The sequence below is a fragment of the Scardinius erythrophthalmus genome (assembly GCF_964197995.2).
Source record: "Scardinius erythrophthalmus genome assembly, chromosome: 15".
Classification (NCBI taxonomy): Eukaryota; Metazoa; Chordata; class Actinopteri; order Cypriniformes; family Leuciscidae; genus Scardinius; species Scardinius erythrophthalmus.
Window position 1 is genome coordinate 19,819,419 of NC_138235.1, and position 14,302 is coordinate 19,833,720.

The 14,302-nt window shown below is 37.5% G+C and overlaps 1 protein-coding gene across 1 annotated transcript in view; it reads left to right on the top strand.

Annotated features, from left to right (window-relative positions):
• Positions 1 to 14,228, top strand: part of oprl1 (opiate receptor-like 1) — a gene marked incomplete at both ends in the record, with an annotated part of 33,798 nt that extends 19,570 nt beyond the window's left edge. The window contains 2 exons of the mRNA XM_081385831.1: positions 7,365 to 7,726; positions 13,723 to 14,228. Of these exons, the coding sequence (XP_081241957.1) occupies positions 7,365 to 7,726; positions 13,723 to 14,228 (868 nt within the window). The remainder of the gene's footprint in view (positions 1 to 7,364; positions 7,727 to 13,722) is intronic.
• Between the last annotated feature and the right edge of the window lie 74 nt (positions 14,229 to 14,302).

A 14,302-nucleotide genomic window follows, 5' to 3' on the forward strand; every position in this document is an offset into this window, starting at 1 on the left:
ATATATATATATATATATATTGTCTTGGATGTTGATCATTCAAACACGTCATCCATCATTCATAAAACAAGCTGTCTTTTGGCTCTGAGAAGGAACAACAGTAAAATTTGTTATCACTCCCAAATGCTAGGTTACACACTAACTTCATCATTCAGATCACACCATGACATTTATGTCATGTTTACACATCACAGACACATTGACGGCCATAACTATGATTAATGACATACATTGCAGTCACCATATGGCTTATGGACTTTTACAGTTGTTTGGTGTTCAGAAAGAGCAGTTTGCACATATTTATTAGAGAAATATTTGTTGAGGTTTAAGTAAGAAACACATATGTTTTGGAGATTTTAGTCCGTGTGTGTTTGCTTTGAAATTATCTGCTGTATGACCATTCTGTAGTGTACGTCAACAAAAGGCACTTTGTAAGCAAATTTAAACACATATATGGGCTCTTTAAAGTCCAGTAGACTTTTGTTTATTGTATAGCACAACCATTTTTGCTTACTATTGTTAGCCTATGTGGGAGTGAATAACCATGTTAGCCTGCACATAGACTGAAAAAAATAAATAAAAGATGGATGACCTGTCTCCACTTCCTTCCACTATAGACAAATGAAGCCAAAATATCCCATAAATAACTATTGACATCTTGCACCATTACATCATTTGGAGCCAGAGGTGGTGCAGCTGTATCAAGGTCCCACTCCTGCAGACTCAATCGCAAGCACAGTTGTCAATCACAACATTTTTACAGCACCAAATACCCAACTAAAACCAAACTTATCGGAAAAACATGCATCAGCTTTTTAATAACTACCGAAAATGACAGAAAAACGTTTTAAATATGGACTAAACACCGTTTTATTTTCATCTGATTTTTTTTTTTTTTATATGAGAGCAAAATTTCATATTTCTTTCCACACTCAATTACACAGAGATGCTTAGTTTCTAAAACAGTATTTCATCTCCTCACATTTAACACTTGTAGCTCAGGAGGTCTTCACTAAAGCTGGTGAATGTCTTTGGCAGATCAGGTGTCAGAGTGAGAGTCTCTACAGAAACACTCTTCTGCCTCACAAATGAAGCTCACATACTCTCACCAACACTAACTCTGCTGCTTTATTAAGATTTGAGATATTACTCTGCAGAAAATGTAATTAAATTCCAGCAACCTCAACTCTTCTCCCTGTGACTTCAGTCAGTGGCTGCAATTAACATAAATATATCATCTAACATGGCAGGTCATATAATATTTATACCAGAGATCAAGTGATTACTCATTCCTTTTTCCTGCATGGATACATAATCCACAGAGAGAGTTTCAAGAACCAAAATTAGAATTTAGACTCACAGTATGGAAAAAAGATCAGCATTGCCAATTCTATCTCTCACAGTCAGATAAATAATACTTATAGTGAGGATTCTTGTGATGATGATCAAATGGTGAAGAAGAGCTATACCCGGATGTACAATACTCTTCAAAAGTTTTGTTTTACCAAGACTGCATATAGTTGATCAAAAATACATTAAAAATGGTAATATTGTGAAATATTGATAAAATTTTCTTTATATATATATAAATATAAATATATATATATATACAAAAGAACAGCGTTTATTTGAAATGGAAATCTTCTGTTAGACTAAATTTCTTCACTGTCATAAAAGGTCATAAAATTAATTAATTAATTTATTTAATAATTTGCAGTTCAAGAATATGCAGTATGAAGCTGTCTAAAGAATTTATTTTAAGTACACTAAAAAAAATACTCCCTTAAAATCTAAAACTTCAGTACTAATTTAGATTGGAAAAGCATTCCAGAGATCTCTTTGTTTTGTCTTATGCTTCCCATATCCTTCCTGTTTTAGCATCAGTTAATGGACTGAGACTGGCCCAAGCCCAAAACTGTCTGTAGACATTCAGGCCAAGATTGTGTAAATGAGACATGATCATAGGGGGAGAGAGAGAAGCTGATGTGCATGAATGTATTCCCAATGGTTTCCCCAATAGCTCACTGCAGCCTCATCATCTCTGATCTGAACACTCTTTTCCCTCTCCGAGGTCTCAACCTTGATTACTCTCTCTTCATCCCTCCACTTCATTGATCTCTTCCTTCTGCTGCTCTCAGGCCCAGGGTCTAGTTTCAGTGCTGTCTGATCCCAGTCTGGTTTTCAAGGAGTTGAAATGCTGTCAGTGCAAGATCAACCACAATTCTCACGAGTCCCTTCCTCTTTCCATCCCAGACTAACAGAATCTGAATCTCTCAGCCTTCAGTCTTAACATTTCAAAGCAATCTCTCTCTGACTCTGTCCAGTGAGATTTTCTTTTACTCATCCAATTTTAGATTTTTTTGCTACAACCACGCCTGCTGTGAAATGTTTAATCTCTCTAGTTTTAGTTTGATTTAGTAACCTTGTGGAAAAAACAACCTAGATCAGCTCTGCTGGTGACAAACATGAGGCAGAACTTGAGCACAACTTTATTTGCCATTCATTTGATCTGGTTGCATAAACCATTAAGACTAGTCTTACAAGTTAGTCATCATATATATATTTTTAAAGTCAGTTACATAAAAGTATAGATTGGCCTAATTTAATACCAAAAAGTAGGATTGACTGCCTCTTGACTGATTGGGGGGTTGAATATAATTTCACTTTTCTGTTGCTGTTTCAGCATAAATAACATCTGCAAAGTTACGACACTCAAAGTTCAAGGCAAAGGGAGATAGTTTATTTTATTTTTTTAAGGACTACAACAAATGGCTGGTAAGGACTACATGAGCTTCCTCCCAGATTAATTACATCACAAACCCTAAAATTTGGAACATGCCAGGAGCAGCAGCTCATTTGCATTTAAAGGGACACACACAAAACAATGCGTTTTTGATCATCATCAAAAAGGGGCAATTTAAACATGCTATAACAAAATATATGTTGGGTATTTTGAGCTAAAACTTCACATACACACTCTGGGGACATCAGAGACTTATTTTACATTTTGTAAAAAGGGGCATTATACCACCCATTTAAACTAACTCACTGGCTGTTTATACAACTGGCCTTATGTCTCAGTTCCTGTTCTACATATGATAAAAGGTCATATGGAATGACATGAAGAGGTTAATATTTCTGAAAATGTAACTCTTTTATAAGGTTTCAAAGCTGTATCCCTCTTGTCAACACCATCAGATATTTATGAAATCAAGCAATGGCAAAGTCAGCTTTCATCCCAGAGGCCCTCTTTCCATATTTCGCCTGTTTCTAGTTTAATAAAGTCACACAGGCTCTGGGTTAGGTTTAAACAGATTTATCAAAATATATTATATTTGACATGACAGAACAGACACATCTACATAGTAAAAAAAAAAAAAAAAAAAAAATTGTAAGAAAATGTGAGAAGCTGGTGGTTGCTAGTGAATAGATTACATCTTAACAAATCAACCCAAGATAAGTTAATGCTAGGCTATAAAAACTTTTCTGAAACCAATTTTAAAAAGTAAAAAAATATTGGATTTTTTTTTCTTTCTTTTTTTTTTTTTCTTTTTGACATTTTTTAACTATTAAAGCTCCAATATGTAAAAAATTTCACCACAAGAGGGTGCAGTTTCCAACAATAACAAAGGCGAAGCTTTATGACGCTATGAAGGAGGTGACGATGGGAGATGTCGTTTTTAATGCGTTTTCACCATCTAGCGATGTATCTAAATGGAATTAATGAATCATGATCACGGATGAGGTAATTTATTCGTTTTTGTATTACCTGTATGTCTGATCGTATTATTTTATGTCATCATAATTAATGAACTGCAAGGAACGTGAAATGTTATGCTATATTATCCCGTTACAACTTACAGCTATTTGTCATTAATTCATATCTATTAAAATCATCTTTACTGTAACTATTACGTTACTTGTACAATAATAAAAAAAAATGATTTGCTTACCTGTCTATCAATACACTCGCGAGAGCAGAGTCTCTGTCAAGTCCAAGATTGTTGCGCTTCCGCGCAGCTCTCTCCATCTCGAAAACACCTGGCCGATATTTATCCGGGTTTTATTCCTCCGTTTGTCACACAGTCTGCGTGTATCCGAATATGGACGCTTTCGTTTTGTTGGCACTTCAATACTCGCCAAAGAGTAATCGTGATCCATAACAGCTATAACCATACAGTCTATGGCAATAACGCTATAACCACCACTTCCGCATTTGACCATGTGATATTCCGGTGTGGTGGAATATCACATGGTCCACACCGGAATAAATGGATAGTGCGGACATTGCGTCACTGAGAGGCGACATTTCTTTTCCGGGACGGACAGTTATTTAAAATCGGAATTTCTCTGAAATAAAAAACTTTTGAGATATTGTAAGTACACAACTGGAGGAAATATATCACACTGTGCAAGTTATTTTCGGAAATTTTATTACAAAATTGTTACATATTGGAGCTTTAAACTTCAAACAAAGTCAATGTACAGTCAAAACAGCAATAATACATGCATAGAAAAACTGACAGCCAAGGCGTAGGATACACACACACATAAATAATTATATATATATATATATATATATATATATATATATATATATACTGCATAGATAGATAGATAGATAGATAGATAGATAGATAGATAGATAGATAGATAGATAGATAGATAGATAGATAGATAGATAGATAGATAGATAGATAGATAGATAGATAGCCAATTACATATCAAATAAATCAAAAGCAATACTGTTTTGGGTATTAGCACTGAATAATGTCAAGACCCCTGTGGGAATCACATCCATGACAATAGAAAATTCTCTTGGTGTCAGTGAATTTTTATGGACATCTAGAAACTCATAATAGGTGAGCAACCTGCCTTCTTGATTAAATAATTGATTGACTCGTATTATGCCTGCTGAAAAACAGTTCAACCATTTTTAAAACCAAAGCCTGCTAAAGAAAGGGTTACATTTTGGGGGGGATAGGAAAAGGTATGTGTGGCAAGCAGGGCGGGGCCGAGAGCCATGGGAATGGAGTGAGTGTTAATGAGTTTTAAAGAGCTCCTCTACTGCTTGCCATATGATATACCATGTGCATTGTGTGAAAACGATCTCAGTGTTTGAAATCATATTTGAAAAAACTTCTTAAAATGCTTAAAATGTCTTTATGTGCTCATGCTTTTACAGTAAAATATTGAAACTGCAGTATATACATGTATATTGAGATTTCATTAAGATATTGAACTGTAATTTGATCAGTGCAATGTTGTGATGAAAATATTCACTACATACTTTGTAATTTTGAGGCAGTTATAAGAGAATTACTGTTAACTTCTAATGAAGTCTGTTCACTGTTTATTAAATACAATATGTCAGTGAAAACAGGGTGTTGTTTTCATTTGCTGGTTCAACTTGTCACGATAAACCCACAGGGGCTCATAAGCGGAATTCTAATATCGCTGGTGTAACTCTTACTCTCACTGACTCACACATACAGTTTCATAATTAGGGTTATTATTATTAATAGTAGTAGTATTATCACTAGTGTCATTTCACAGCAGTGTCTGGCAGTGTTTATATTGTGCTACCATAGAGCTGGAAATATGAAAACTCTGTTTGAGTGAGAATGCAATTCAAATCTTTTGTCCCACTTCCTGGGAAGTTCAACAAATAATCTAAAAGTAACATAAAGTAAGCTTTGATAGTGTTTACTTTTGGATCCACAAGCCTTACTCTGATTATTATTATTTTTCTAAATGGTGATGTTTGTGGTGCTGTATTATTAAAATGGCTCTATACCTGCATGCGTGACTCAGGACTGGAGGAGGATGTGCTGTCTGTCTTCTTCACTTCTTCACCACACTTCCTCAGTCTGGCTCACGCTGTTGCATAACCACCCAAGAAAGTACAGCAGAGGAGTAAAAATGCACCATGTCATATAATGATGCTGTATTAGAGAAGAGAGATTTTATTTTTTATTATTATTATTATACTTTATTTTATTTTATTTATTTGCACAACTGATAGTCAGTTTGTAAAAGGCTGTAATTATTTAAATACTATTTTTGTCAAGCTAATAAAGTGCACTGAAAGTTCAATTTGAGAGTGCCCAGTTTCTTCTGTCTAGATCTCTGACCAAAACCTAATCAGCAAAAATCTGGTAAAAATGCATATTTGGACAATTCCAAGGTTGACTTATGATGTAAATAAAGTATAGTGAAAGTAATAATAATAAACATTATTTAAAAAAAGTGACGTGAAGGCAAAATATGGTAATCCATACCCCCATGTCCTCTTTATTTAACCTATCCAAGTTAGTGCACACACATTAGGAGTAGTGAGTAGTGAACACAGAGGGCAAAGGGCAGCAATCATATATATATATATATATATATATATATATATATATATATATATATATATATATATATATATATATATATATATATATATATATATATATATATATGTGTGTGTGTGTGTGTGTGTGTGTGTGTGTGTGTGTGTGTGTGTGTGTGTGTGTGTGCGTAAATGATTATTTTCAGTCCTCATTGACTCAATATATATAAGTTCACAATACTCATATGTATTTATTTTTAAACTTAAATGGTTTGCCGCAATCAGTTTCCTCAATCGGTTTGAGTTGAGTTAACTTGTTGGGTTTTACAGTGCAGGTGTTCAAAATATGCAGTTTTCTGTTTTATATTGTGTAGGTCTCTGGCTAACCGGCTAACTCACGTTATTACTATCTTACTGAAACAGCTCTGCTAATCAGCTGTGGGCCCACTATAACCTACTGTAAAACTGCGTCCATTAATGCAGATGCAGATTAATTAATTTAATTTCAACAATGTCAAAACATTTGTTAGATCCTGAGTGAATGTGGAGCTGTTGTGAATGATATGATCATTGGTACAGCACATGCGGCTGTTATCTACCTTTCTCAAACATCATAAAACAGCTGCCAACCAAATAATTCATGCTTTTAATGCATTGTCATGGCAGTGCTTTGCTCATATTTACCAAGAAAATGCCTTGTGTGTGCAAGCAGACTTGGCAATAAAGCTCTTTCTGATTCTGGTTCCAATATTTGTAATTGTTTGTGAATCTTGTGAATCATTTCCACAATGGGGATCACAGGTTGTAGCTATCAAATAAAACAAGACATTGCCGAAAACACATTAAAAAGCAAAGCGGATTTGATGTGAAATGTCATTTTAATGCCAGTGTTGCGGAGGGCCCAGGGGAGCGACAACTGATCTGTTTCCTTGCAAACACAGACTGCTTTTTGTCAGGATAAATGTGTTTAGCTGTTTATCCTGATTTAAATTTTCATTCTCTCACTTTCATTCTGTCACTTTGCCAGATATACCAAGATGAAGACAGCTACCAACATCTATATCTTCAACCTGGCACTGGCCGATGCGCTGGTTCTGGCTACGCTTCCCTTCCAGGGCACGGATGTGTTCCTTGGTTTCTGGCCCTTTGGCAATGCCCTGTGCAAGGCAGTCATCTCCATCGACTACTATAACATGTTCACTAGTGTGTTCACCTTGACCGTGATGAGCATGGATCGATACGTGGCCGTGTGCCACCCGGTGAAAGCCCTGGACATGCGGACGCCCCACAAGGCCAAAGTGGTCAATATTTGTGTGTGGGTCTTGGCTTCAGCCATAGGGGTCCCGGCTATGGTACTTGGAGACGTGGAAGAGTCCGTGGAAGGTGTGTGTACCGTTATGAACCTATTTGCTTTTTTTGTTTACTTTTATTAACTATTTACTACTAAATTTAATTTGTGATTCATTAAGACGCACATCAGTATTGTGTGCATAGACAGCGAACCAAAATCGAGTTCTCTTTTTCGCGCTCGAACAAACAACACACGTTTTGTCAAGTGTCCTCATAAGAGCAGTCTTAAATAAGTTAAATAAAGTCTTAAATGAATGTAAAGAGTTGTGAGAATCCGTGTCATGTGCAGCAGCGTCAGATCTTAAAGTGACCGCTGTCACTAATACTGTCTGTCATTAATGTTAATCAAAGAACAAAGGTAACCGAGGAAATTACTCGCTGCTCTTGACTAAATAACTTTTGTAGCTTTAATAGGGATTAATCTAGATTTAATTTATAGTTTATGCAATGCAAACTGTTTGATTTCTTTATTAAATTTATGTATATGTCCTAGACTGGTAGGAAGGGCACAGGCAAATATTAAGTTTATTATGGGTTTATGTGAGGATTGTTTTAAGTTCACTTAAATTAAAAGTTGTTATATTTTTTGAAGCCTATGTTAAACAATTTTTATAGCTTTCAAATACACTGTAATGTGGAATGGCTATAATAATAATAAAAAAAAATCATTAAGATATCAGTAGCTGAATTAGTATCAATGATATTGGCATTCAAGTATGTATTTGTATAAGCAAGTATTTGAAATACTCTGTCTTTATGTTGTTACTACATTCAGTTGGAGATTAACTGTGAAATTCTTACACTAAAATTATGTTAAAAATGTATATTAAAAACTTTAATGTTTTTAATTGCGATTAATCAGAAAACAATTTGTGATTAATCTAGTTTTTTTTTTTTTTATAAAAGTAAAGATTCCTGTTGACTTTAATGTAAAATATACCCTCAAATGCAGAAAATGCGGGAAGGATCACAGTAACTCAAAGGCCAGTCAGTGAATATTAAACATTTATTTAACGTTCAATCGGGAGCAGCCATTTTACTACCACATCTACTAGTACACCGAATAACACATTATAACACCTTAGACCTACAGAGGAACCGTAATACGGCTGTTTATGTGTGGGGGGTTTGTTGGTCAATAATGCATGCACTATTAATGGGCTTTAAAAAGAACATCAGAGCATTGCAGTGTTAATCATTTTGCTGTTATGGGTTCCATTGAAGTTACAGTAATTGCTCTGCACACTATTCAGCAAGCAGAACCACAGGTGACCCAGAAGAGCCTTTCCTCCCTGTGGCTTTGAGCTCTTGATAATCATAGCATTTGCTAATTGAATGAGATTTCTTTTTAGTAAAAAAAAAAAAAAAAAAAAAAAAAAGGCTAGGTTAATTGTATTAGTGGGAAACAGTTTTAATACCATGCTGAGCTTGCCTTTCTTCTTAAATGTGAGTGTGCATTCCTGTCAGTTTGAAATGCATTTTGAGTGTGTAAGTGGGAATCTCATGGGGGGAAAAATTCCAGGTTGCAGGGCCGTGCACAGGGGGGTGGCCCGGTGGCTAGAGCCACTGCCCCTCTGCCCTCATCGACTGAGGTGCCCCTCTTCCCCACCCCCACCACTGTGAAAAAGCAATCCGCTCCAGGTTTTCCCGCTCGCTCCGCAGCATCACTCACAGTATGGGCCCTATTTTTAACGATCTGAAATGCCAACACTATCTCAAGCTGGGACCGAGATGGGTCTTGTGCATGCTGCCCACTTGGGCCCCACCTAGTACCAAGTGCAATCCTACATGAAATCTATCTGGGCAGTTGGTATGGGGCCATTATGGAACCCGCGGACAATCCCATACAGAGCCCATTTTTTGTGGGTTATTTCGAAACCCACATGGGCCCCATATACAAATGTCGGCGGGGTTAAGCTGGGACCGAGATGGGTCTTGTGCATGCTGCCCACTTGGGCCCCACCTAGTACCAAGTGCAATCCTACATGAAATCTATCTGGGCAATTAACATGTGGCCATTATGGAACCCGCAGACAATCCCATACAGAGCCCATTTTTCAGCCCATTTCATACCCATATGGGCCCCACATACAAATGTTGGCTGGGGACCAATTCGTACGAATTCGAACGAGTGATAAAAAGGTGGCTAATTCGTACGAATTCGTACGACCTCACTCGTACGAATTTGTACGATTTGTCTAAACCCACGTGATGGGTAGGTTTAGGGGCGGGGTCAGGAGTAGGTCATTCGTATGAATTCATACGAATTGGGCAATTCGTAAAATATGTACGATTTAGCAAAAATCATACTAATTCATACGAGTGAGGTCGTATGAATTCGTACGAATTAGCCACCTCGTAGAATTCGTACGAATTGCCGTGAGATCAGGCTGGAAATGCAAGTATCAATCGCGAAACGCAAGTAATTTTTTGGGCGGATCTCGGGCGCTGTTGCTATTTTACCGGCGGGTTAAATGACTCTTGCGCCCGACGCAAATCTAAAATGTGTTGGAGTAGCTTCATTACTCATAGGTGTGGTTTGGGAGTAACGTGAAATAAACCAATCAGAGCATCATCTCACATTCCCTTTAAGAGCAGGCGCGCTTGTTCCATGGCGGATTGATATTATAACGGCGGATTTGCCAGGCGCACACCAGGAGCGGTTCACAGCCGAGGAGACCGACGTTCTCGTCAGGGCCGTAAAACACAGAGAAGTGACATTGGGGATGGAGAAACCCACCCAAATTAGCTTCGGTTAAACAGCCGTATGATAATTTGGGTAAATGTGTAAGCTAGATTTATGCCTATTTTTTCACATCTTCATGGACACAACAATGATTTCCCTCGTGTGTTAATATGAATGAATGAATGAATGAATGAAATCTTTATTTCAAACAATTAAAAACATTTTTTTTAGCATAATAATCACACTGTTTGAAAAGGGATAGTGTGTTTGCGTTGTGCACACGCTACATTATGGCCAAGCATGCGCCCTTAAAATAGCATCTGAATAATGTGCCACTGACTTTAGACTAGGTTTCTCCTGGTCAGTGGCGGAATTGTTTTCTAAAACTGCAAAATAGCACCAGGGAACGTTTGCGCCGGAACACGCCTCCTCTTTGCGCTGAACCGCCCCAGGGAGCGCAAGTGTATTTCCTAGTTTACCGACGTGCGTCTGTGGAGGGAAAAGTCCGCTGTGCGCGGGTGCAAAATAGGAATGACACATGCGTCGCTGTACAAAGTCAATTGCGCTGGGTGCAAAATAGGGCCCTATGTGTCTGTGGCGCTCTCTTGAAACTGAGAGTGAACACGACAGTTCACGAAAGCTGTCGCATTAACAGGTAGGCTATGCAAGACAGTGGTTGAATCTGCAAAATTAGTCATTTGGTATTTTTATTTATTTATTTATGTCGGTAATGTTTTGCTCTTGGTCTTCTACTAGTGCTAACAACTTGTACAACATATCCATGTTCTTAGAATAAGCTGCTTGTCTAATCAAATCTGGCCATTGAAAAAGACATCCCAATCATAAAAAATGAGGTTATTAAGATCTTTTAGGACATGGTACCAACAAGAAAGGTAAATAGTTTCTGTTATTATCATCACCAATGTGTAATTGTGAATCATAAAAAAATAGGTTATCAAGATCTTTCAGGACATGGTACCAAATAAAAAAGTGTTGCTGTAACTGGAACAGGTAAATATAAAAATGTAAAACAGCAAATAGTTTCTGTTATTATCAGCAATGTGTAATTGTGATGTTCTATCAAAACATCTACAATGAAGTCTAAAATGTATTTGAGCGTGTGCTGTCTTCTCTTTTAATTGTATATTTTGTAATAACTGGATAATTTGTGTAATTTGTCAAGCAACCACCCCCTTAGTGCCCCTTTTTTTGGTTTAGGCCACTGCCCCTCAAAATGTCTGTGCATGGCCCTGCCAGGTTGTATATAAAATAAAATAAATTACATTTTGATTTGTGACCTGTTAACTATGTGTCCATCAGTGAAGGTGTGTGCATGACCACTCACCACATTTGTATTTGTGTGTATGTGTGACACTTGGGCCAGGTCCTGGGTCTGTTCGATATCTTCTCAACACCCTCTTCTCATCCATTATTCAAGAACCTAATAGAACCTAAAAAAAATGGATGAGCCCATTTAGATTTATTGTGTTGTGTAAAAAAAAAACCCGTTGCTGATCTCTAGTTCCCTCTCAGGGAAGTAATTACCACACATAAAATAACACATTAAAGGACAAAGCATTTACATTACAAATGAAGTATAAACCTGATCCTATACATGGACCTATGCATGCATTTGTGCCTATTAGAGGTTAATTTTATTAGAGGTTAAAGACTTGCTTTATATCCAGTATATATAAAACAATAATAAAAAATTAAAAAAAATACTGGCCCTATATTTAAATATCTTATGCTTACCAAGCTTTTATTTGATCAATGCAGTAAAAACAGTGATATTATTACAATTTAAAATGATTTTCTATTTTAATAGAGAAGCCATTACTCCAATCTTCAGTGTCACGTGATCCTTCAGAAATCATTCTAATATGCTGATTTGCTGCTTAAGAACCATTTTGTATAATTATTATCAATGTTGAAAACAGTTGCTTAACACCGCTTAATTTTTTTGTGTAAAATGTGATGTTTCCCGCAAGATTCTTTGATGAACAGAAAGTTCATGAGAAGAGCATTTATTTGAAACAGAAATGCTTTCTGAATAAAAATAATCGCCTTATTTCGTTCAAAAATTGTACTGACCCCAAATTTTAGAATTTTAGTATAAATAATATGAAATATAAGTATAATATAATATATAAGTATAGCTATAAGTATAGGCCTATAAAGTATTATATATATAGTGGCACTATAAGCATTAAAGTTAATTAGTATCATCTTTTCCGTGGAAACATCCAGTTTGGATGGAAGAGACCACTCGTGGAAGAGTGAGAAAAAGAGTAAATATCTTGCTGCACCGCTTAGCTCACTGCACCTTTGTTCACGGAACACAATCCCCGAATGTTTAGGGTGCTGACAGCTAAATTAATGGCAGATCCTTGGGGTCTGAGATGAAAGACAGAAGCCCTCTTAAATAGGTTCTAACAATGCCAGTGTGCTTTACTGTATGTAGATTTTGATGAAAATAGCTCAAACTCTTTGGACACGCAGTACAGTTCAGATGATCAGCGTTTCTCTCAGCAGAATGTTCAGACAGATTTCTTTCGTAACACTCTCTCTCCTCTCCATTACTGCCAGGCTGCAACATATTTATTTATTCATCACTTCATGCAAGTTGCGTTCTGCTGCCGTTAACACTGCAGGGAAAGACAGACAGAAGCAGAGGGAGGGAGGATGACAGAGATTCAGAGCTGGAGGGATGTGGACGAATGTCTGTAAACAAATGTCCAGCAGTGTAGCTGTTAAATCTTTGTTTAACTTTTTATCAAAGCTGTTCCGTCTCAAAATAGTATTCAGACAAACAATCGGACTTGGAACAACAAGTTGCAACTCTTATGTGCAGATGTGCTAGTCAGGGTGCAGCTTTAGACCAGATGGATGGATGGACGGATGGATGGATGAAAGACCATCTCTTGTCACTTGTGACAAATGTTTCATGGGAGTGTTGATGTAAGTCTGAATGTCCGGATTCACACATATCAGAAATGGAGAGGCTTTTAATGCTCTCAGATGTAGGCTGTCAAAAATGTCAAGAGGAGTGGCAGGGAGAAAAAGATTAACTGTGAAAAACATTTTCGGAAAAGGGCATGCTGAATCTGTAAAAATCTCTATATTATTGAGTGGCACTCAAGATATTTACTTGTCAGTTTTAGACCTTTTAGTTTACTAAAGGTTTTTTGTTTGCTTTTGTCAATGGCCGAACTGTATATTTCAGGAAAATATCCTCATGAATTCTTTAACTTTAATGGATCAGCTTGTCTGTCTATCTGTCTAAAACCTTCAAGTTTCAAGGCTTAAATGTTTTTTTTTTGCTTACAATTTTTTTCTTTCCTCTCAGGCACCGAGTGCATCTTAGTTCTCCCGGGTCCAGTGTTCGGGACGTGTGTTTTCCTTCTCTCCTTCCTGATTCCTGTGGCGATCATCAGCGTGTGCTACAGCCTCATGGTGAAGCGCCTCCGCAGTGTTCGCATCCTATCGGGATCCAAGGAGAAAGATCGCAACCTTCGGCGCATCACGCGCATGGTGCTGGTGGTAGTCGCGGCTTTCGTTGTGTGTTGGACGCCCATCCAGATCATGGCCCTGGCGCAATCACTGGAATTCAAATTAGGCAGCGTCCAAATGGTGGTGTTCATGCACTTCTGCATCGCCCTGGGCTACGTCAACAGCAGCCTTAACCCCGTCCTCTATGCATTCCTCGACGAAAACTTCAAGCGCTGCTTCCGCGAGTTCTGCCACCCCTCACCGTTTGGCCTTGATGCGCAGCAGTCAAGCCGTATGCGCAACATCGCGCGTGAGGTGGCCTACAACTGCAAGACTGCGGATGGGAACAGTAATCCCGCATGACTAGGCGTGGAGCTGCCCCTGGTCAGCCCTGAGCCGCAACCCAATCCAGGGACAGGAAACTCAAACTCTGAGCT